The sequence below is a fragment of the Symsagittifera roscoffensis genome, chromosome 4, assembly GCF_963678635.1.
Source record: "Symsagittifera roscoffensis chromosome 4, txSymRosc1.1, whole genome shotgun sequence".
Taxonomy (NCBI): domain Eukaryota; kingdom Metazoa; phylum Xenacoelomorpha; order Acoela; family Convolutidae; genus Symsagittifera; species Symsagittifera roscoffensis.
In genome coordinates, this window is record NC_087065.1 from 25,063,416 (window position 1) to 25,089,717 (window position 26,302).

The 26,302-nt window shown below is 33.3% G+C and overlaps 1 protein-coding gene across 1 annotated transcript in view; it reads left to right on the forward strand.

Annotated features, from left to right (window-relative positions):
* The window catches only part of LOC134843716 (myotubularin-related protein 2-like), a 28,954-nt gene extending 20,416 nt beyond the window's left edge, over positions 1-8,538 (forward strand). Inside the window, exons 9-12 of the mRNA XM_063859963.1 lie at positions 6,399-6,599; positions 6,868-7,065; positions 7,714-7,761; positions 7,907-8,538. Of these exons, the coding sequence (XP_063716033.1) occupies positions 6,399-6,599; positions 6,868-7,065; positions 7,714-7,761; positions 7,907-8,242 (783 nt within the window). The 3' untranslated portion in view covers positions 8,243-8,538. The remainder of the gene's footprint in view (positions 1-6,398; positions 6,600-6,867; positions 7,066-7,713; positions 7,762-7,906) is intronic.
* The last annotated feature ends 17,764 nt before the right edge of the window (positions 8,539-26,302 follow it).

Here is a 26,302-nt window from a genome sequence, read left to right on the forward strand (position 1 = left end):
ATTTGTCTTTGATGTTTAGGTGTACTGCTTCTATGACGATTATTAGAGTTATTGTAGTGATTATTATTCCGGTGTGGTGATTGGGAATAATTTCTATAACGATTATTATAACTTGGGTGTCGATTTTGTGAATTATTTCGCGATCTGTTTTGGTAATTATTGTTTGGTCTGTTATAGTTCGATCTATTATATGAGTTATTCCTTGATCGATTATTCGGGTAATTCTGGTTTCGGTTGTTTGAATAACTTCTATTTCGATTATAGGAGTAGTTTCTATTCCTATTATATGATGAATTTCGTGATTGATTGTTTGGATAGTAGTTATTTCTTGATTGGGAATTAGATCTAGAAACAAATCGTTGTGTATTTGAATTTGATCTGGAGTAGTTATTTCTACTATTCGGTCTATTGTAGTGATTTTGTGATGAACTATACGTGTTTCTTCGTTCTGGTGATCTTCCTCTATAACTTGAGTTATATGGGGATTGATTTCTTGTATAACTTGTATTGTTCGGAAGTGGCTTTCCTGAACTGTTGTTGCTGTATACATTTTTGTTTGGTAGATTTTGATCTTTTTTCATGTATTGATAAAATGATTTATTTGGTTCTTTGTATTTTTGAGGTTTATTTTGACTATCTTGCTGTTTTTGTCTACATTCGGAAATACTATGTCCGTATCGTCGGCAATAATTACACCATTTTTTGAAAGATGGTTTGCCTTTAAAGTTCGGGTTCTTTTCGTAAATATTAAGTATTTCAGTGATTTTTTCAACGAGATCTGTGTCTGATTCTTGTATATTATTAATATTAGTGGGAGTCGTTTCAATTTTGTTAACGTATTGTAATTTCAGATTTTCCGTTTCTTCTAGTTTCATCGTGATTTCTGCTTGTTCTAGTTTGTCTACTAGTTTTCTAAAATCTAAATCGGGTTCTCGAATTGAAGAAGGATGTGATGCTCTCTTTTTTATTGCTATTTTCCTTAATTGTGGTGTTAAGGTCATCATTAAGATTTCTGTCATCTTTGTGTTTTTATAGTCATGTGTGTTTAGTGAGTATGCTTTTCGAACTAGTGTTTCGATTCGTACTGCTATTTGCTTGATGGTTTCGTTTGGTAATCTGCGAATTTCATTACATAAAACTCTTTGTTGTTGTTTGTTTCTTTCGGAGTCAAACATTTTTGAAAATTCTTGTGTAAATCTTTTCCAATTTGATTTTATTTCTAGAGGTAGTACTGAAAACCATTTTTGGGCTGCGCCATCTAAGGTTGTTTGTATCAACGCTGTGCGTCGATGTATCCAGTTTTGATGTAGTGGCGTATTAATTGGTTCAGGTCCTATATTTAAAATCAAATTTGCTGTTACTGCATTTAAATAATCTTCTACAGAGTATTCAGGGTCTGTTCCTGTGAAGACCATTAAAGGTTTGTTTGATGTTATTGATGATCCACCCATAAGGTATGGATTCATTGTCATTTGTAATGATTCAGCTGCATTTGGCATTTGAGAAAAATTTGAAAGTTGGTTTCTTGTTATTTCATGTTGTTGGTTTCTTGTTATTTCATGTTGTTGGAGATAATATGGGAGTGGTATTTCGTTTTGCATTTGTGATGGTTGATACGAGTGTGTAGTCATTGGGTTTTGTTGTTGAATTGGTTGAAAAGATTGTATATTAATTGGATTTTGTTGTTGAATTGGTTGTTGATATTGTGCATCTATTGATTGTGGAGAAAAATTTCTATGATTTGTACGTGTTTTCTGTATTCCTTGTCTACGATATTCTTGAGTATTTGGTGCAAATATATCTGGTTGTAAGAAATCTTCATCTGAGGATAAATAATCCATTTGATAAGATGTTTGTTTTTTATTTTTATTTTGTTGAAAAAATGGGTAATTTTCACTGCGATCCTGTGGAGGATTTGGTTGAAAATTTTTCGAATTATATTGGGCCGTTGGGTTATCCCAGTTTCGAGGTTTTGTATATTGATTAAAATTTCTTTGTGGTTGATAATTTGTTTTTGACGGATGTGTATAATTATAATTATGGTCTGCAAAGTTGTTTCTAGTGAATGTTTTGCGTGTTTTTGATGGTATTGTCATGGGTCTGTATGTTTGGTAATCCATATGTGAATATTTTGGAGCAACCGAAGGTTTTACGGTTGATTGTAAGGTTACCTGTGTTTGTGAAGGATTTGTATTTCTTGGTGTTGTTAAATTTGGGCGTATTGGTGAAATACTTTGTTGTGTAGTTGTTGTGTGTACAATTTCTTCATTTATGAAGTGTGATGGTGTCTGGATATCTTGTTGAGTAAGATTCCTAGTTCCATTGAGGTTTTCATTGTGTATGACTGTAGAGTTTAAACTATTATTTTGTGTATCAGGTAAAAATGTATTATAGTTTAATGGTGTTGCATCAATTGTTAATGGTATTACTCTTACATAATCTCTTATGTAAGATATTGTACCTATTGCTTGACTTGAGATTGATTGTGGAAAGTTTATAAATGCGGGATGAGACCATTCGGGGTCCCAAACATAATCTGATTGTTCTGTGATAGCGGTATCATCGTTCGAATTTTGGGGTCTAAAATTTTTTCTTGCTTGTGCAATTAAATCAATATTGTGTGTGAAATAATCTATTATGAACCATGCCAAAATTTTTTGTAAATCGTGTTTGGTATGTTGTGAAACGTCGTCTTTCGTGAAATTTTCTTTAATGATGTTTAAATAACTAGAGAGTAGTGTGATTTCATGTCGTACTCTTAAATGTTTAGATGTTTCTGTCGGTGAGACATTTGTTAATGGGAGTTCATTTTCTAATATCGAAATATAACTATATATTATTGCGAAAACTTCATTGGTGAAAATGGAGTTTGCTCTTTGTGAGTTATGGTATTGGATGCTTTTTATATATTCTGAAAAAACTTTTGAAAATTCTAAATCAAGATCGTCTGTTTGAATAGTATATGTTCTATTATTATGGTTTGGGGAAGTGAATTCTATAGAGTAGATTCCATACTGTTGTGTTATGTTACATATATCTTTTAGATAGTGATCTATGATTTGTCTTTTGATTTTTACATCGGGGAACTCTGTTTTACATGGACTGATTCCGGGTTCAAATAAATTTACGAGTAAATTTTGACAAAATATGTGTTGTCCTCTATCAGTATCTGCGTCTACTATAAAAGGAAAGATTTCATCATCATCTGGAGTTTCGTCACCTGGGGTGTGTGTTGAACTCATTTTTTCGTTCGATGACTGTTAATATGTAATTATTAATATGTCGAATTGGTTGATTCCAATTGTATAGATGTACTGGTTTTTGTTTGTACTGTTTTTTTATTCTTCTTTTTCCTCTTTGTGATGAATTTGAAGTTGTTTCTGAGTCAGAAAAATATAATTGATCGTGAAGTGGGTAATTTTTATCTATTGATTCTTTTAGTTTGTAAAGTTCGTCTAAACTGTTGGTTTCTGATTCTGAAAATGCGTTTCGATTTTTTGAAAATCTTTTTCGTGTTATTTGTCTTTGTTTAGTTATTATTTTTCTCTTTAGTGTTTGTCGTTTTGTGCGAATGTATCCAACTGTTTGTGTATGAGGTGTGATTACAAGGTCGTATTTTTTGTTGTCTATTTCACAATTGTGTAAAATGATTGTTTGTTTATTTCCTAGGTTTTTAAATGACATAAGGTTTAGAATGATGGATGCAAAGGTTGTTAAATGATTTCTATTTTCCTAAACTGTTAGTTCTTACGATTTTTTGGTTAGCTTAACCTGGGTCTATTTGTTCAGGGTTGGAGAGAAAAGTATATCGATTCCGAAGAATGATTTTTACTTTCTCGTGACTAGTATAAGCTAAGGTGTTAACTTACTTAATCTTACTTAGGGGTAATGATTGTGTTCAAGGGTTGGAGAATAGTAAATCGATCCACAAGGTTCAGGTATAATTAGAACGCGAGTAGTTCGTTAGGTACTATTTTAAACTTACTAAGTCTAAGATTTATCCTGGGTCTGGTAAGAGGGGGGGTCAAGTGAAGGATGAATAACCGAAGTTCTTCACTGTTTATCCTAATTTGAATGATTAGTTTTGTGTAAAAATTTCTATTAGTCCTGGGTTTTTAGAAAGGGTTGGGTAGTGAATCGACGTTTGAGGTCGTTAGACACTAATTAAGTGGGTGGGGGAGAACAAAGTTGTTCTGTTTGATCCAAGGATAAGCCTTGATGATCAAATTTAAAATTTAATTAAGTAGAAAATGATTTAAGATCCAAGGATAAGCCTTGATGATCTGGTTTTAAAATTAAGTGACTTTAAGTTTTAATAAAGTTTTAAATTTGTGTAAAGGAAAGATTTAGTGTTTTTATGATATTAGTGGGTTTATGATTGCTGTTATGTTTTAGGTGATGAAGCTGGAACAACAAGATGATTTATGATTACTAACCATTTATTGTCATGCTACTAATTTTTATTTTTATTTTCCAATAAATATTTTTCAAACATGTTTTGTATAATACTGCAGAATTTTAAGAAAACGATCTTAGATCTTTTTATCAATCGTTATTGTATAATATTAATTTTGTTTAGCGCCTGAAATGATTTTGAAGAGTAACTTCAAGGTTTTATGTTTGCAAATGGAAATCTAAATTCATTGCAAGTAGTATTCGAAATATAAAAGTTTGTTCTGGCTTTTGCCGAACTATCATATAACTATACGGCAAGTTTCTACTTTGTCGTATGTCGTCTTTGGTTCGATGTCTTCTTCCAATTCCGGGTAGTTCTATTATGGTTCGGAATATTGGCTCTGATCTATTGAGTCGGAGAGACATTTCAATTAAATTATTGTCGTATAACATTTTGTAAATGTTTTTGTCTAATTTCTAATCTATTTTTGGTTAATTCTAATCTAGTAAGGTCTTGTTCGAGACTTATGGTCGCACCAGATGAGTTATGACAGGGGTGTATAACTCATAGAGTAATTTCGGATAGGGTACACCGTCTGCTCGTCACGCTATCTTATTTTCGGCCGGATAGATTCGTGCAACTTCTTAGTCTAATACCGATCCTAATCTTACTCTTATACTATCTAGTCTCAGGTTGTTTAACTAGTCTCTGCTAGGCTCAATAGATCTAGGGTATACTGGTTTATTGCGGCTGCTGAAGTGCTCGGGAGAGTCCAACTAATTTCTAAGTTAAATTCAAATCTCTCTGGTGCTGAAATTACAAGTAACTTCAGCACTTACAAATAAGTGGGTTGTTAGTTAGATGGATCATGATTGGTTAATATTAAATACTTTACATTGGTAAAACATTTAATTTATCCAATCATAAAATATAGTTTAGATCAGGTTCCATTTTCAATAACTCATTTTTTCAAGTTCTCAAGTATTACTCAATATCAGATGTGTTGCATATGAATTTCTTTACGCATTTTTGAATTGAGAAACTACTTGAAATTTCAAATAGGTGAACAGGCACAAGTTTTGGAAACGCGAGGGAGGTTTCTGGGTTTGATGAGATATTTAGTTGAATCTATTGATTTTACTTCCAAATTGACTCGCTTCTTGTATGTAATTCTCTTTGTATTTGTGACTTAATTTAGGTTTGTCGTAAAACTACCTTTATAAATAAATCCTTACTGCCTGCCAATAACCGATCTTAAATCCTTCGTTCTATTTTGTTTGAAATGAACTATATAGAAAAATATGATATGTGGTTACCCTTGCGATAAGTAAGGGTATTACAACCGGTTACTAGACTTTTTTTCCCGTAAACAACTTTATCCACAGAATTCGCGCGTGGATTGAATTCGCTCGTGTTTTACTGCAGAGGTAAATTCAGTATGCTCATGTTAGGTATATGCCTTGTGTGCCTGTCATGGGTTCATTTGAAGTATTTTTGTGCCAAATAATTTCGGTATTTTTTGGCTTTTGAGTGTCGGCTTTAATTCCGTCGGCTCATTTTCCAAATGATTTTTTGAATTATTTTTTGTTGGGTTTTATAAGAATGGTTGAAGTCTTACAAAATGTTCTGGGCAAATCTAAATCTTTTTCCTAGACCCTTCGTAATAAAAGTGAAACTTGAAAAGGAAAAAAAAAATTAAATGTTCGATTTTTTTTATTAAAAAATATATATTTTTGTTTTAAGTTTGCACAATAACGTTGGTTTCAACCTTTTCTGCTTTTTTGTTCAATCAGCTGTTTTTATTAGTTTTTTGTATTCGATTTTTTTTGGGTTATTGATTGTATGTGTTTTCGCAATTTTTTGTTTGTGGTTTTTGCTTCTTTCATCAATGTAGTTTACCAATGGTTTGATTGCGTGTCTTCGGAAGACTTCGATGAATAGCAGCAGGTTTAAAAAGTAAGCTGGAGGAAGGCCGATTTTGTCCGTCCAACTGTTGTTATAGAGAAATGGAACGTGCAGACAGAGTCTGGAGAAGGAGGAGTCGCCCATCTTCCTCCAGTTCATAGAGTGTGTGTGGCAGATGCACTCCCAGTTCACACTCGCGTTCGAGTTCAACCAGCTGTTCCTCATTAAGATACTGGACGGTTTCTACAGCAACCAGTATGGAACATTCCTCTACTCCAGCGACAAGGAACGACAAAGCGTAAGTTATTCGACCATCCTCATTTCGTGGAACTGTTTTTCAACCTCCTGTTTTGGCCAACCAGCCCAAAAATTGTCTAAATTCGCCTTCGCTGCCAATGCACACTGAATTTGAGCACGGAGTGCGCTCTGGAAAAACGTGATTTTGATCGAAACGTTTCATAAAGTGCTCAAAAATGGATAGTTAGCTGGCTAATACAGAGCAAACAATTAATTAACACTGCAAGTTGAGGCCAAAACTCTAGAAAAAAGTGTTATTTTGTGATTAGCATAATGTGGGCGAGAAGAGCAAGTCGATCTGGACGGATTTGTTGTTTGACGAGGAAGAGAGGAGGGGGCTGTTGAACCCACTATTCAACCGGAATTTCAGCAGGAATAAGGGGGCCCTTCTGCCCTCAGTGTCCACTAGGGCCATGAAGCTCTGGAGGGCATACTACTTCAGGCACAACCCACTCTTCTGCCCTAGAGTATGTACACCTGAACCTGCACATCAATATTAACAAATCTTCTTTTCCATGTAATGAACTTCAGTTTCGATACAGGTGATTGCAACACATTTTTTGCATCAGATCAGAGCTTAGTTATAAATGATTAAAAGTTTGGGTAGAAGTGTCAAAGAATTGCAGTTTTGACTGGGAACATCTTTGACATCTTTTTAAAAACCAGTTGTACCGATTCAAAATGGGCTTACACTACAACAAAGTCATTTTATAGAATCAATTGTTCTTAGCTGAAATGATACAACTAGGCTATGATGGTTTAAATCGGTTGTTGTTAACTAGAGCCAATTTAGACAAGTGAGAAGGCTATCAGATGAATGTTCGAGTATCTTTCACGTTCGAGTTAGATTGAAAGTCATAGCCTAATGTGTTGCTAACAATCGTTAAGCCTAATAGCCTAATGTATAGCGAACCCCGAAAATAGAGTAAAGGCTTTATTTGAAGCAAATTGCAATATGCATGGTTGAAGTTATGCATAATTACGAAGCAATATTTTTTTCTTTGTAAGAAGCCGTGTATCCTTCATGTACCGTAAGTGGATTTTAATCTAGGAGTTTAAAACTTGAAGCTTATTTGAATCTTTCATTGGAAAACTTAGAATCTGGTATGTTTTAGTATGATATCCGAGCTGCCAACTTGCAACTGCTAGCTACCATTGAAGCCGTGAGTATTGACCTTTTGATTTTTCACTCATCACAGCAAGAAAACCGTGAAATCAAAACCAAAATGCCGAAAAACATTCTTCAACTGTGAACTTGTTAACATATCATTTGTAAATGTTTGTGCATGCATAATTCTTCTGTTGCAGTTGAGACAGACGGAAATAGCGCGCAAGTATCAGCAGCAGCAGATGAAGGCGTCAACACAGTCTCACAACAGCGCTCAACAACAACAAACAGCCCCCCAAAAGGGGGAGAAAGAGGGCCAAGGTCGAAGGGTAACCACCACCCCTAATACAGTACCACTGGGAACAGAGATCCCTTCCCCCACCACAGAAGTATCATCATCTACCCCCATCTCAACGTCGTCTTCTTCCGGGGTAATTGGGGTGGTGGGGGTCACTCAGTCTGAAGTGACGCCAGTGAGAATTTCGACACCTCAATTGAACTTATCGGTTGCGAATAAAGTAGCAGATAGCATTTAAACAGTAGATGAATTATTATAGAAACATTCGCTCGCATGGCCTTTATTGAAACAATTATTGAACTGGATTAACGAGCTTTTCCAAAACTTGAAAACAATATTTAGCTTCAGTTATGGGAGATCGTTTGCAATAATAGACTGAATTGGCTACTATAAAAATCAATGTGCCTAGTCTTCGACTTTTTTCATATTAATTTACTTCAATTAATTTTTCTATATATACGTAAATGTTCTCCCAAAGAAATGAGAGCTATATCCAATTCTTGCGCCGCGCTGATAAACAGGTCATTTTAAACGTATTTTTATCCAAGCTGTCTTTATCTGGACGTTAAAAAGATTTTTTTTGTGTTGTCCCATCCATTAAAAGCCAAATGGATTGAAGAACGAACCGCCATGATTGTTAAACCGCGTCATAAGAATTGGAATGCTTTTCAATAACTAAATGCTTTTCTTTCAAATTTTTATCATACACACAGTTTAATTTAATAATTTTACAATCAAACAATTGAAAGTTTACTTGAAAGTGTTTTCCTACGTGTTGATGTTAAATGTAGGGCGACAATTCGTAACAGGAGACTATTCGTAAACAGTATAGCCGGTTACTGCAAGTAGTACAGAATGTTCCGACCACAGTCTTAGAAAATACAACGTTTTTTTTTTCAGATTAGTGTCGTTTTTTTCCGCATGGTGTGATGAAAAGATCTGAACGAAAAAAAGAACTGAGGCATATTTGACAGTCATAGTAAAAGGACTATTCGGAAAACAGGTTTTGAATAAAATTGACTAGGAAAAAGGAAAAAAAAATTGCAGAAATTTTTGGAATTTTTAGCCTTCGTGTACAAAATGGCGCTAAAAAATTAAAAGTACTTTTATTTGAGTACAACTAAGTTTTCACGGATTAAAGTAAGCTAAAATAAGCTATTAAAAGCCTGCACGCTCACAATATATTAGTTCGAAATAAGATCAAAAAATTCCAACGGGTTTTTCTCGACACTGAATCAATCTGGTGCTTCCTATAGCCCACTACTTTTCAATCGAGTGAGTAACAGTTGTTGCTTTTTTTTCCTTACGTCCGCTCATTAAATTATTAACAATATCGTTCAGGGGCGTAATAATAGTATCTAGATCTGTCATCAGACTTTCAACTACTTCAAGCTTGTCAATATTTGTAATTAAACCATTAATTGTATTAAATAACCTGTCTGAATCACTTTATTTCATTTTCAAATGAGTATCAACTAGTAATGCGGTTTCAAAATTACTTTCAGTGACATTTCTATTTGAGTTCATTTTTGAACATTGTGATCTCATAACAGCCATTATATTTAACAAAACAAAACAATAATGTATTTCTAACTAATAGTTCGGTGTGGAGGTCCGAAGAAATCCAGTAGGTTCCAGTAACGCAAAGCAATCCAACGAATTAACAAATTTATCACACAAAAAAAAACAAATAACAGTCGAAATACAAAAATATCGTAGGTTAGTTTTCGTCGTAGTTGGGCGCCAATGTCCTCGTCTGTATGCACGTACACATTGTGATCTCATAACAGCCATTATATTTAACAAAACAAAACAATAATGTATTTCTAACTAATAGTTCGGTGTGGAGGTCCGAAGAAATCCAGTAGGTTCCAGTAACGCAAAGCAATCCAACGAATTAACAAATTTATCACACAAAAAAAAACAAATAACAGTCGAAATACAAAAATATCGTAGGTTAGTTTTCGTCGTAGTTGGGCGCCAATGTCCTCGTCTGTATGCACGTACCTGGCAACAACACTAAGATAAGATAAGAAACGGAAAGGTTAAGGTATCTAAAAGGGGACAGTTATGAACTTTCTAGAGAAACAGAAGGAACAAGAACGTTCAGAAAAAGAGCGACATTTGAAATATTTAAAATTTTTTATGAGATTTGAATTCAGCGAAGTTAGTTGCCTTGAGCTTTCAGTTTTAAACTTAGAAGTTGTGCTGTTTGCACGAGAAAAATTTGTGTTATAATATGAGCTCTTATTTCCCGACCTTAGTCGCAAATATTGTTGCGACAAAGTGTGTTCATTTAGATCAATAACCAGCTGATAAGTAGAGCCAATGCTAAGGATATTAGCACAGATTAATATTTTACATAGCATTCTATCATCTTCAAGGTATCATGGATATGTAGCGTAGAGGTAGGGAAGGAGAACCGCAGCGAAATAAGAGGGTTCGAACCTGGGTGGGGTAGTTTTTAAAGAAGTTTCTCGTATAATGCTCAAATGGTATTTTCAAATGGTCGGAACAGCAAGCGACAATTCGTAACAAGGCGTTGGCAAGTAGAATTCGCTTGCTCTGCTGCGCTTACATTCGGCACGATAGGAATATTGCGCGTGAATCAGGGTTCCCCGCTTAATATACTATTACGTGCTCGAGGTTGAAGAAGTTTTCCACTATTACGTGCGAACAGATTCGATGTATTTTATTAGCAGAGTTGCAACAGCAGCTGAGTGATTGTTTGTTGGTCCCCTGAAGCGTTGATGAGCAAAGTTAACTTTCTATTGATTATGTCGTAATGTTTTCGGAAAAAATATCGCAATCTTTAATTTGTTGGCGCTTGAGTTTTAAGCGCCAATCAAAGTAGTTGCGACAATTGTTTACTTTGTGTCATTTCGTTTTTTTTTGTGGTATTTTTTCGATTCTGTTTGATCAAGTTTTTGGTACTGTTCACGCTCAAACCCGAATTTGCCTTTGGATTTTATCTGCATCCTTAAAAAATGATTTGCTCAACGCCCCCCCCCCCCTCAGGGATTCGACCCCCTGCCGACCCAAAGGGTCCCACCTTTGTACTATTTTGAGATATCCATTTTTGGCACGGACCGTAAAATTTTTCTTAGGGCGCCGCCTTTGGCGCCAATATATACTCGTTTTGAGGGGGGAGCGCGCGCCGAAAAAACGCAATTTTTTTGGTGACAATTTTCCAAAAAGTGCCTAAAAACGGGGGATTTATATGAGTTTTGCCGCTCTTCCTCTGCTCGTCCTTCTTGAGTAGGTTCTGTGTCAGTTCTACTTTCTGAACGTCCTCTTTGTCTTCGATAAATCTTTTATCCCATGAATATCACAACTCTTTTCTAAGTTCTGGATTGTTCTCTTCTGTCTTTTTCACTATTCTTGGGGTAGCGTTCTTTGCGGCATGGTAAACACTGGTAAAGACTTTGTGGAGTTGTTAGGCATAATATATTTAGCCTAATATACTTATACTTGTTACCATAAGTACTGCAACTTCTGCCTTCATCCGCTAGGTTCACAATAACTTTATGTCCTCATGCATGCGCAACCACCTTCACACTTAGTTTGACACATCCAAAATTGCCGCTTGGTCGGGGTGTCCACAGTATACTCTTATCGTCAACGCTTTTCTCGGGTCCCCTCGTCCCCCCCCCCGTTCTACGACGCGATCCATCTATGTGTCTGCATATATCAGTTCTGTCAGTAAACTTTTGTCAAATGTACTCGATGGGTTCAGTCGACGCAATTCTGCCGACTGCTCTGACAGTTGGAAACTGCCTTTTCTGGATAGATGATGACCTTCTTCCTCGGGTCAATTAAGCTCTTTTGTGGGCTTCCACTCATCCTGTACTGTGAGCTCCTTATTCAGTTTTGTATCCTGGTCCAACTTTGGATTATTTCTCAGCAGCTCTGTTCCCAAGGATTATTTTGTATGATCTGGCTGGAACCAGTTCTAAACTAGAATTTATAATTGGATGTAAATACAATTATATTATTGATAAAACTATCACTATAAAATACTACTAAATAACTAATCATGTTCCATCAATAACATTGACACTTATTTGTAAGTGCTGAAACTACCTGCAGTTTCAGCACCAGAACAGTTTCAATAAAATTTTGATTAGATTTGTTCTCCTTCTGGATAAACTCCAAGAACTAACTCGCATAAACCAGTATACACTAGAACTTTTGAGACTAGGAGATATAAGAGTAAGATTAAGATTGGTTTTAGACTAAGAAGTTGCACAAATCTATCCGGCCGAAAATAAGCTAGCGTGACGAACAGACGGTGTACCTTATCTGAAATTACTCTATGAGTACAGACCAAAGGTCATATCTCATGGCTTCGGGTTCCGTCATGCTTCTTGGAGCGTCTCTCAAGCTTTCAGCTCTCAGACTCCAAAACTGAAGTGGGTAGCATTTTTTGTTTTGGATTTCCTTTTTTGTTTTCTGTTTATTTAAACCTGTTCGAGGTATGTTCGACATTGCACTTTCCAATTAGATCTAATTTTTTTCCTCTGCTTTCAAAATTTCTTCTTTCTTCACGTGGTTTTAATCATTTCTTTTTCCGTTTGATTTCCTTTATCGCTACCTTCTTGATTTAGTTGATTCGCACCTCTCTTTTTAGGTTTTATCTTTTCTCATTTTTGATAACTTCTCGACTTTTGGATAAGTTTTTCGTTTTGAGCTCACCGACTGAGTTGTATAGATGCAATCTAAAATGCTTCTTAGCATAATTCACAGTTGTGCCCGCTGACTGTTTTTGACCGAAAAGCCTTTGTTTTGATTGTTTTTTCTTTTCAATTGTTTTTTGCTCGTTTGAGCGCATCTTTGGCTGATAGTGTCTAAAACGTTTTCCACATCTTTTTAAGATGTATAAATCCTTGACCTATTTGTTTTCTAACACCCCTAGTTCTGATCCTACTGCTTGCGCGTTCATTACGGCATAAACTGCCACTAACACTTCACCTGACTCCTGTGCTCTTTTGAACAATTTGTATCTCTCACAGATAACACTTTTCACTTTTTTGTCTGCACCTCTCGCATTTGCGCCATGTCTTTGAAATAAATTTTGTTATTTTCACGTGCCGAATTCCAGAATGAATTTTTTTTCTGCTTTTAAATTTTAAGGCCTGAAATAATCTTGAGATCTAGCGTTTTCCAACTTGATTGTAGTGGATGATGAGTCCTAATTTTAGACTTTGTTTTCGAGTGTGATTTCTTCCAAAGCCAGTTTATCTTGTAGGGCACCCGCTGCTATCACAGCTGCGTTTTCTCCATCACGGGCGTTTCCGTTTTGGCGGAGGTTGCTTTGGAACAGGCTTGGGTTAAAAGTAGTATTTTATTAAAAGTTTTTTTTTGCAGTCGCAGCCAGGAGAATTTAGAAATGCCACGATGGCGCTGATTTTGCTGTTTAACGTTGATTGTCTGGCCCCATACCGTACTTACGTATTGTTGACTAAATGGACAGTTTTTTCCAAAAAAAAGTTGGCATTCGTGGTCTTGACCATTTGTAATAAGAATAACATGTAAACATAGTAGAAACATCAAGGTTACTGCAAATGCAGTATCACCACCAAACAGTATAAGTCACATTCGTTTAAACAGGTATGATTTCAGCGTGTGATCTGATCTATATTTTCTTGGAAACTTTATCCTCTTCGCAGTAAATAATGATATTTAGAATCAAATGGTTTGCTAAATACAATTATGTGCTCTGACCCATTATGGACAGACTTTGCGACCTGAAAAACTTTCAATTCTTTTTTTTTGCTTCAACTGTAATGTGTTTCCAATTCTGTTTCCAAAAGGTTCGCAACTTATTGAAGCTTTACTGCCTGGAACCTAATACACTTTGTTAATAACAGTTCCTCTAAAATTTCGTCCAAAATATGGAAATGCAAAAAGAAGACTAAAATAGGATTAAGAGCAATTTCCCATTCCTGAACTGATCTTCTTTGATGTTTTTTGATAAATAGTTTTGAGTTAATAATTTTTCGGCGAGCGTGTTAAAGTTGTCAACATGACTTTTGGCTTCACTTTGTTGTTCACGTTTCTTATTTTTTTAATATCATTTTATGAGAAATATGATTGCTTGGCAGTTACTCTCTAAAATGGCTCGCTTCAAAAGCTCCTGTTTTTGTTTTCCAAAAAGCTTTCGTTCACGATTTGGGAAAATAAATAATTTTTTTTCTTATGATAAGATTAAGAAAAACTCAAAACTGAAACCAGAATTTATTTTATACTTTGATATTTCTCACTGTAAAATCAAAATAATTAACCAATTATGGTTCATGACTAAACGAAAAATTCTAAAATTGAAACTATCCATAGTTTCAGCCAGAGAATAAATTTAAAAAGATACGAATTAATTGCTTTCTCTCCTCCAAATTTGCGACAACCCAGTATATCTCTAGATGTATTGAGACTAAGAAGTATAAGAGGAAGATTAGGATGGTGTTGCACGAACCTATCCGGCCGAAAATAGGTAGCGTGACAAACAGACAGTGAAACTTCGTTCAAAGTTACTCTATGAGAAGGCCACCCGGACTTAAACTCATCTTGTGCGACCACCGAGTCTCAAGCAGACATAAATTAGTTTTTGATAAAACCAAACAAAACAAGACAAATCGACAATAAAATAGCTTATTTCGACACCTCAATAAGCCTAATCAATCCGAGCCAATACTAAAAACGTATTCAATCACGACAAAAGATGAAACCCAAAACCTGCAACGCAAAGCTGGAAGCGGACAGCGCCGGAAAAATTTGAAAATAATTTTTCAGTAAATCTTCTTAATACTATATAAACTGCCATAAATAGAACTGTAAACTTACTTGAATAAGCTAAGACGTATATTTTGAGCAATTTATCATAAATTACAATAAGATTAATTACACACCAGACGTCGACAAAAATTTTGTCTATCTCAAATTTTAAATTTGCAATAACTTTTACAGAAATGTTCTTACAATTTTTTAATTAATGAAAAAACAAAAACACAAAAAAAAATATTATAACAATTGGCTGTTGTTAGTTTGGAAAAAAATCTAGGTTTCTCAAGGAGCATAGTTTTTTCTTGTCTTCAAACTTGTCTAAATGTTTCACCTGAAACAATAAAAAACTTTCAATACTAACTTCAAAATTTCATCAAATTTTTTCTTGTAATTTTAACCATTTAAAAGCTTAAACTCATTTCGGTTATGAAATCATCAAAGTTTTTCCTAAATCTAAAACCTTAAATCCTTGAAATTTGTTAACTAAACCAGATCATCAAGGCTTATTCTTAGATCTTTATTCTTACAATGCCTAAACAAAAATTTTTTAACTTAATTTTTATTATACTTAAATCATGAAAGTTTTCCTTAGATCTGTTAAACTTCACTTTGAAGTTGTAAGCATCCCTTCACCTAAATGCTCCTAACGACTTAAGACTTCGATTCACCGTCCCACTCAGTCAAAAAACCGAGGACTAGTTGGCGATTTTCCTTTAAAAAGCAGCATTTAATTTAGTCTAAACAAGGAAGACTTCGGTTTCTCATCTTTCTTTTGAACCCTACCTCTTATTCGACCCAGCTTTATAAAAAACTTAAAATTTAACTTGAATTGCAGTTTTAATATGATATCTAACGATCTTACGTTCTAGTTATATCTGAGCGCTGTGGATTGATTGACTATTCTCCAGCCTTAGGTCTCATATCGATCCTTATTTAAGTAAGACTAAGACTGCTTAAAAATCGAAAACGCTTGAGAGCCAAAAAATTGAAACGATTGAGAGCAGTAAAACATCACTCTATGGAATTGATATACCCTCTCAACAACTCGTCACACCAAGACAAAATAAGACCTGACGAATTAGGATTACAAAAAAAATAAGAATTCACAGTTAAGGAACTAGAACAATTGACACCTGATTTTTGCATCAGTTAATCATCCTAACACTTATGTCAACATCTAGTTTAGCAAATGAACAAACAAAAACTGTACAAAATGGAATCATCATAGGTTCTCGATATGACATTCTGATAAGACCGCATCAGCAAATGATAGGATATATAAAATCAAAATAACCAAAGTAAAACCCTTCTCCTCAAAAAAACGAATCCTAAAAACTCGTTTTTCGAGGAAACGGAACGCAATTTCAGAACCTGAAAAAACAACTGTACTACACCTTTAAAATCAACAAGATCAAGTAACAAACACAAAAAGTGAGTAAAGACATTTTTTCCGATTCCGAAGCAACATCATTATTCATAAAAACTAAACAAAGAAAAAAATTAACCCAATTTCTTTAAAAAGAAATTGGTTCGAAAACAAATAAGTTTTTTTTCAAAAAAGTAACAAACTACACAGAAATTTTTTTAGAATTAGAACTAAAAATACAAATAATTAATCATAATTCACGAGATATAAACAACATAACCTCACTTCATGGAATATTCACAATCGAATTTCAATCACCAGATCAAATTAGCCAAACTCCATATAAATTAAAGACAGATGACATAAAATTAAGTTTTAAAAAAAAATTTCTTGGAATAGAATAAAAATACACATCATCAAAAATTACAACGAGCAAACTCAAGATTCACAAAAGATGTCTTTGCAATAATTTACAGTTATGTTTTCATCTTAGATACAGAAGAAATTTGTTTTTTATCACCACCAAAAACATCACTACATACGTCTGTAAGAACAGAAATCAACTTATTTTTTAGATTCTTGGATGGAATTTGCGAAAAAATCTTTGATACGGAAGTATCACCAATAACAAAAATCGATCTCCAAAAAAACTTAGCATGGTTTATGATCGACTACTTCAAACATAACAAAAAACTCTTAGCTTAATTGAGAATAAATTTTTGTACAAACTGTGAGAAAGCTATTTGTTTGCAGCTGAAACTTGTCATACTTGGGATCCTAACTGGTATCATGCAACTTTTCAAGGTTTGCAATTCAAGGAATTTCTGTTGAAAGATTTTTTGAAAGTTACTTCATTGACAACAGACGCAACGCCACTGATTTACAAAAAAAAAGTTTTTTAACAGAACAGGTAATGCCCCCTTAAACTCTGCATTTACGCATGCACAAGCAATTTTGGACAGAACAACAACACTAAAACAACACGATTTTCGAATACCATCAGAAATTGCAAATCGAAAAACCGTTACCACAAGGCTGGTAACAACACATTAAATTAATTCATTAATACTTCCTGCAATTAAACCACCACATACTAAAAAAACACCGTTTCAACAATTTAAATTACAGCCAATAGCTAAACCAAACTCCCATCGAAAACATCTATCTATGGATTTAAGACCTATAACTAAAAAACGTTCTTTTAATAGACAAAACCAAACCACAACACCCTTTCGCCAGCACTAAATATGAGTTTTTTTTTGCAAACAATAGTAGTCAGATTGAGTGAATCAATCAGAACCTCTCGACCATCACTAATACCAACAACAATCCAAAAGTACAACTCACAAACAGCCTGTTTTCGTGATAAAACAAACACTCAAACAGATCACTTCGAAAAATACTCATTTTTGTCAACAAAATAATCAAAATAAAAAAATCCAAGGTTGAATCAAAATAATTAACCAAAGTCACTTCTCTTGATGAAGAATAATCTCACAACAATCGAAAATAACCATATAAAGCTGTTCAAAAGAAATACCAATGATATAATGACAATGCACCAGATGACATTTTCCAACCAGATGTTTCCGAACCATATTTAGACCCACCGAGAATTGAATCACGAAAAACTAAATTCCCAACAAAACTAAACTTTTCACCACCAACTGATAGTAAACGAACACAAAACCCGATAAGTACTCAGAAATAAAAATCTAAAACAATGAAAACTGAAATACCAATAGCTTTTGATTTGTAACAACATGAACTCAGAAACACCAACTGAGAAATTTCACCCAAAAACCTAATACAGCAGAACCAATTCAAATGACGCTATATCCAAAGCTTATGGATGAATCATCAGTTATTTGAAAACCGTAGACTACCAAACGGAAAATTCAAACAACTCGCTGTAGTAATAGAAACAGCAGTACGGAAAAATCTTTTTAAAACTCACAAGAAAAGTAAAATTGAAAAATGACAAAATTTTAATCAAGACTTTAACCCCACAATTACAAAAAGTAGCAAAAAAGAGAAAATCATCAAAAAAGAGAAATTTTTTCATTCCGTGAACCAGACGTTGATTTTAGAATGCTTTCAGACAAATCAGAGCAAACAGAAACCTCAATGAAACTGAAAGAAACAGAAAAATTGAAAATACCAGATACTTCAAACGTTTAGACAACAGGATCACATATAAACACTAAACAGCACTCAGTAAACAAAAAAAAGAGAAAAAATTACACAAGTACTTAACATAAATGAGAGCAACCAAATTTCACAACAAAACCCCTAAAAGAAAATATAATCTACTCAATGAAAATAAACAAAGTAATATAAGTTCAGGAAAACCACTACCATCCAATTATAATCACAAAAGATCATAATTACCATAAAATCATAACGTTCGAGGAAGATTTTCAGATATAACAAATTCATAATATATTACCTAAAACAGATATAGACGTTGTAATAGCCGCAAAAGCCAGTATAAAAAGAATGATTCAAGATCAAAATCAAAGAGAAGTAACTATTCAAACTACAACAGAAATCAATCATACTCAGATAGTCGAAACAGAAACCACCTGAATGAAGGTGGTTGAAACTATTCAGGTAACCGTAACAGAAATTTTTTCAAATATCTGTTCCAGAAATCACGCAAATAATAATGATAGAAGTAACAATTATAGATCACGAGAACAATCCAATTAAAATAGGAATAGTAGTAAAATCTATAAAAATAGATCATCTCGGATTTTTTCTAAATCATCAAATTGAAAAAATTACAATGTTCAAATCGACAATATCAAAATCATAGAAACAACACACTAAAACATCAGCAATAAAAAATCTTCTAGACCACCCTCTCTCTTGGTTCGCGACTCGCGTTTCTTATTCTTCAGCATCAATTTCTTGGATCAGCCTGATCATTACTCCGCTCATTTTTGTGACAGCTATTTGCGATCGCGTCCAACTTCTTGGTGGCGTATTGTCGCTTGCTCGTAAATCCAGAGTCGATGTGGTCGTCAAGAAAATCAAGAAACTCAACCTGAAACAACTATTGAACCCCCAAGATTTGGAACCAATGAAACCTCGAACTTTCAATTCAACCACATCCACTGAAATAGTTCAGAAGACGACAGTTAAACCGTAATTACACTATGATTATTATGTTAAAAATTGAACATGAATTTAAAACTCCTATTTATTCAGATCATTATCAAATTGATCAACTTAATTACAACACCGAGGAACTAGACAGAAGTCAAATCGCAGATATAGAACATATTTCACAACAAACAACTAATAATAAATAGTAGTCGTAGATACACAAAAATGAACAACTACAGCGCCCCCACAGTAAGAGAGAATGTGGACCAGCTACTTCTGTTAGAAAGTCGAAATCATTATACAAAAACTCAACCCCCAGACTTAGAAGTAGATTTTTTAACCGACTCAGGAGCTGAATCAAACATTTTTGACGTAAATACATGGAATGAAATTCAGTCATTAAATCCAAACATGATACTTCAAGGTACAGCAAGTAAGTAAGCAACAGCTCGCACAATGTACAAATTCACGGAAAGAGCAAATTTTTCTTCTACAAACGACATAAACAATCGAAATCACAAACTCCTATTGAATGTTTTAAAGATATATTTCACAGCACAATTATCAAATAAATTATAGTAGGATTCCCATTTGTTACTACATAAACACCCAAAAATTAAAATACTAGCTAGCTAGAACTGGAATTCAAAGATACATATACTCGAAAAAGAAGTACTTCATTAAAATTTTTGAAAGACTACCAAAACATTTGAAACCTTTTATTGAATTCATTATAATTTTTCATTAATTCAAATACATCAGTACCATAAAAATAAAAACGCACAAAAAATACATAAGTTTGACCTTGCTTTCAGACCAAATCATAAACGTTTTTGCGTAACAATATCCTCGATAAACTATGCAAAAACACGAAACAGAGGTTGTTGAACTGCACGCATCTTAAAGTTCACTTTACAAATTCACACTTCTTTTACAAATTCTAGGTTATTCTGAAACAAATTCTTCATCCAATTGAAGAAAAAGCATATAAAGTAAATAATATCTTAAAATTGTTTCCTCTTGTCAATCTAGTATATTCGATGAAGAATTGTCCAATATTATTAGCGCACTTAAAAACATTATCGGTTTTTTTGTAAAAAAAACAACTTATTTTAAACTTTCTTCTCAAAATTCAAAATAAACAACAAAATAACAAATATTTTTAAATAAATGTTAATTTTTAGCAATCACTTTTATGTCAAGATAAAATTGAACCAATAGATAATTCATTATCAAAACACTGTATATGTCTCATCAAAATTTGATATAGGAAAAATTTGCTCACCATTACATCTTCCACTGAAGTCAGACAAATTTTTCAAGAAACAACGCGCAAGTAAAGCATTTATAGATTTACAAAACAAAGTAAACCGAAAAAGCGTGATTATTCCACGACATGGCTACCCTGGACCTGAACTCAAAACAGATTGATTCAAAAGCGTAGCTTTTTTTGTTCTCTATCATGTTGTTGCATTGATTTAAAGCGTTTGATTTTTTTTCACGACGTGCTTGATGTAGTTCATTTTTTTGAAACGTTGTATTATTTTCATTGCTTTAGCGAGATCAACAGTTTTTATACAACTTTTTCCCATCACGTAGCGGAAAACGTTTTGCATCAGGTGTGTCAAATAACTCAAAAAAACTATCAAAAATTTACAAATAATTTAAGTTGCGGTTTTCAATCATGATTCGAATTGGAAACACCGCGCAGTTCGCCAGGCATCGACAGATAAAATATCGCCAGGTATCGACAGAGTTCGCCAGGCATCGACAGATGAAAAATCATTATTTCAAAAATTAATCTTTTGTGAATTTTATCTGTCAATGAAATCAAATAAATTGCTGGTCTCGAACTCGTTTTCTATTTTTCCTTAGATAGCTGACATAACTTCAGAGGCTTTTGCATGTATTTGTTTGTAAAAATTGGTTAAATTATTCTCATCATAGCTCGTAATTATGCTCTCAAACTTATGCTCGGACCGGCTCGCAATGACAGATATCCGATGGAATTTAAATTCCCAAGGGTTTTTTATTCGATTCCGAAAATCTGATGCTAATTAAATTCTCAAGGGTTGATATTTGGATTCCAAAAAGAAAAATAAAATAAACCACCGGTATCGAACCAAACTTGACAGAAAATTTTTAGCGCTACACAAAAAAATTTTTTGAAAAAATAGTCTTCTACACTTTGTTTCTCTGTATCATTCAAGAGTAGAATATGATACAGAAAAAACTTCAAAACACGATAAGATTTGGTATAATTCGATATGTTAACAAATCATTAGAAAATTTTACTCTTTAAAAAGATAATTTTGCTCTATTTGCCTAAATTTTGGTGAAACCTACTGAAACTTCAAAAAATTGAGATTTTCTGAGAACAAAAAGCTAAACTAATAAGAAGTTATGTGAATCACAGCATCGTGTAGTAAGTTTATTGCCATAAATTACACTAACAAAAATGAAACTACACCTTTACATAAAATTACTTCGAAAATTCAAAACATGCACATCATGGATTTTTTTCAAATTCTGGAAGAATTTAAAAATGCTGAAGAAATGCTGAATGAAGTGCGTAAAATCCACACAAATTATCAGTTTTTTGTAGCTTTCGAGGAACATTCGCCACTACTTTTTGTCAAAAAGGAGTAAGTTAATTTTTTTCTAACCAAAAAATCAGCAAAGTGGTAAGTTTTATTCAACCGAGCTATCATGATCCAGTGTTCTCCTCTATCATTGCTTGGTGCTGAGATAACAGTTGCAAAAGAAAATTTTTTTAGTCGAGGTACTTTATTGGAACGGTAAGAATGCATCTACTTGAATCTGAGCTCCTAGATTTTTTCGATAAATTGCAAGCGTAAAACATTATCTATCTTTGCAATTGATAGCTGATTTACAACTAAAAACAAAGAAATTGATCGTTTGATAGTGCACTATAGGATAAAAAAAGAAAGATTAATGACTTACACTCATTTATGTTTTGAATCAACAAAGTCCCACTCACAAGCCTTATGTAGTGGGAAAAGGTGAATGAACATTGTTTTAAAGTCTAGGTTGAAGAAATGTCTCGGGTTTCAATTAATCAGCATTCATTCTCTATTTTTCTGGAGTTTTAATTCTGAGGAAAAACAAAACAGATAAAACAGAGACAATAATGATGGAAAGTCCCAAAAAAGTTTGAGTAGTTTTATAGGAACCTGAAAACTCAAAAAAACTAAACTTTTTTGGCGACTGTTCCGAGTTTGTCAACTTGAATGTTTGATAGTCTTTCTCCCAAGACTATCACTTCCGTTACTTGCTCAAGGGAAATTGGAAAAACATTTCTAATTTCAAGTTTTCTCCACTAAGTTCTGGATAATGCAAGTGCTCAGCTGCATACTGTAGTGAAGTCAAGTCAAAAACTAGAATATAGTGATTCAGATGGTAAAATACTTTTCGGCACCCGAATATCCCATATATTAAGATAGTGTATAGATTTCCCTATGTATAAGGATTAGAAATTCTTTTAGCGAATGAAGAACTCATTAAGATAGGGAATAGTTTTCCCAATGTATTAAGATAGGTAAAGATCGGGTTTCAGTGTGATGGTAAGAGAATGGTTAGAAAAACGGTTTTTTTTTTTGGTTTTTGTGTAGAAATGTCTAGTTATGTAGCAAAAATTTCGGCGAGCGTTATCTAATATGTGAATATCAATGGTTAACTACGCGTAGGTTGTAGAAAGAAGGTTTTATAATTTTCATGTACATGGTGAGTCATTGGAAAGAACTTCAAAAAATTAGATTTTTTATCAAAAATAATGAGAGTTTTTCAAAAAAACTTCAAAACACAATAAGATTTGGTATAATTCGATCTCTTAACTAATTATTAGATAATTTTACTCTTTATTAAGATAACTTTGCTCTATTTACCTAAAATTTTGATGAAGCCTACTGAAACTTCAAAAAATTTAGTTTTTTTAGAAAAAAAATTAAATTACAAAGAAACTATGTAAATCACAGCATCGTATAATAAATTTATTGCCATAATTTACACTCACAAAATTAAAACTACACATTTACATAAGATTACGAAACAGTAATTACGTGGACAAAAACAACAAATCGACAAATTGACCATCAAAACAAAAAGAACCAAATTGTTTTGTCAATACAAGAAAAAAATATATAATCTACTCAATGAAAATAAACAAAGTAATTTAAGTTCAGGAAAACCACTACCATCCAATTATAATTACAAAAGATCATAATACCATAAAATCATAACTTTCGAGGAAGATTTTCAGATATAACAAATTCATAATATATTACCTAAAACAGATATAGACGTTGTAATAGCCGCAAAAGCCAGTATAAAAAGAATGATTCAAGATCAAAATCAAAGAGAAGTAACTATTCAAACTACAACAGAAATCAATCATACTCAGATAGTCGAAACAGAAACCACCTGAATGAAGGTGGTTGAAACTATTCAGGTAACCGTAACAGAAATTTTTTCAAATATCTGTTCCAGAAATCACGCAAATAATAATGATAGAAGTAACAATTATAGATCACGAGAACAATCCAATTAAAATAGGAATAGTAGTAAAATCTATAAAAATAGATCATCTCGGATTTTTTCTAAACCATCAAATTGAAAAAATTACAATGTTCAAATCGACAATATCAAAATCATAGAAACAACACACTAAAACATCAGCAATAAAAAATCTTCTAGACCACCCTCTCTCTTGGTTCGCGACTCGCGTTTCTTATTCTTCAGCATCAATTTCTTGGATCAGCCTGATCTTTACTCCGCTCATTTTTGTGACAGCTATTTGCGATCGCGTCCAACTTCTTGGTGGCGTATTGTCGCTTGCTCGTAAATCCAGAGTCGATGTGGTCGTCAAGAAAATCAAGAAACTCAACCTGAAACAACTATTGAACCCCCAAGATTTGGAACCAATGAAACCTCGAACTTTCAATTCAACCACATCCACTCAAATAGTTCAGATGACGACAGTGAAACCGTAATTACACTATGATTATTATGTTAAAAATTGAACATGAATATAAAACTCCTATTTATTCAGATCATTATCAAATTGATCAACTTAATTACAACACCGAGGAACTAGACAGAAGTCAAATCGCAGATATAGAACATATTTCACAACAAACAACTAATAATAAATAGTAGTCATAGACACACAAAAATGAACAACTACAGCGCCCCCACAGTAAGAAAGAATGTGGACCAGCTACTTCTGTTAGAAAGTCGAAATCATCATACAAAAACTCAACCCCCAGACTTAGAAGTAGATTTTTTAACCGAATCAGGAGCAGAATCAAACATTTTTGACCTAAAAACATGGAATGAAATTCAGTCATTAAATCCAAACATGATACTTCAAGGTACAGCAAGTAAGTAAGCAACAGCTCGCACAATGTACAAATTCATGGAAAGATCAAACTTTTCTACAAACGACATAAACAATCGAAATCACAAACTCCTATTGAATGTTTTAAAGATATATTTCACAGCACAATTATCAAATAAATTATAGTAGGATTCCCATTTGTTACTACATAAACACCCAAAAATTAAAATACTAGCTAGCTAGAACTGGAATTCAAAGATACATATACGCGAAAAAGAAGTACTTCATTAAAATTTTTGAAAGACTACCAAAACATTTGAAACCTTTTATTGAATTCATTATAGTTTTTCATTAATTCAAATACATCAGTACCATAAAAATAAAAACGCACAAAAATACATAAGTTTGACCTTGCTTTCAGACCAAATCATAAACGTTTTTGCGTAACAATATCCTCGATAAACTATGCAAAAACACGAAACAGAGGTTGTTGAACTACACGCATCTTAAAGTTCACTTTACAAATTCACACTTCTTTTACGAATTCTAGGTTATTCTGGAACAAATTCTTCATCCAATTGAAGAAAAAGCATATAAAGTAAATAATATCTTAAAATTGTTTCCTCTTGTCAATCTAGTATATTCGATGAAGAATTGTCCAATATTATTAGCGCACTTAAAAACATTATCGATTTTTTTGTAAAAAAACAACTTATTTTAAACTTTCATCTCAAAATTCAAAATAAACAACAAAATAACAAATATTTTTAACTAATGTTAATTTTTAGCAATCACTTTTATGTCAAGATAAAATTGAACCAATAGATAATTCATTATCAAAACACTGTATATGTCTCATCAAAATTTGATATAGGAAAAATTTGCTCACCATTACATCTTCCACTGAAGTCAGACAAATTTTTCAAGAAACAACGCGCAAGTAAAGCATTTATAGATTTACAAAACAAAGTAAACCGAAAAAGCGTGATTATTCCACGACATGGCTACCCTGGACCTGAACTCAAAACGGATTGATTCAAAAGCGTAGCTTTTTTTGTTCTCTATCATGTTGTTGCATTGATTTAAAGCGTTAGATTTTTTTTCACGACGTGCTTGATGTAGTTCATTTTTTTGAAACGTTGTTTTATTTTCATTGCTTTAGCGAGATCAACAGTTTTTATACAACTTTTCCCCATCACGTAGCGGAAAACGTTTTGCATCAGGTGTGTCAAATAACTCAAAAAAACTATCAAAAATTTACAAATAATTTAAGTTGCGGTTTTCAATCATGATTCGAATTGGAAACACCGGGCAGTTCGCCAGGCATCGACAGATAAAATATCGCCAGGTATCGACAGAGTTCGCCAGGCATCGACAGATGAAAAATCATTATTTCAAAAATTAATCTTTTGTGAATTTTATCTGTCAATGAAATCAAATAAATTGCTGGTCTCGAACTCGTTTTCTAAAATTTCCTTAGATAGCTGTCATAACTTCAGAGGCTTTTGCATGTATTTGTTTGTAAAAATTGGTTAAATTATTCTCATCATAGCTCGTAATTATGCTCTCAAACTTATGCTCGGACCGGCTCGCAATGACAGATATCCGATGGAATTTAAATTCCCAAGGGTTTTTAATTCGATTCCGAAAATCTGATGCTAATTAAATTCTCAAGGGTTGATATT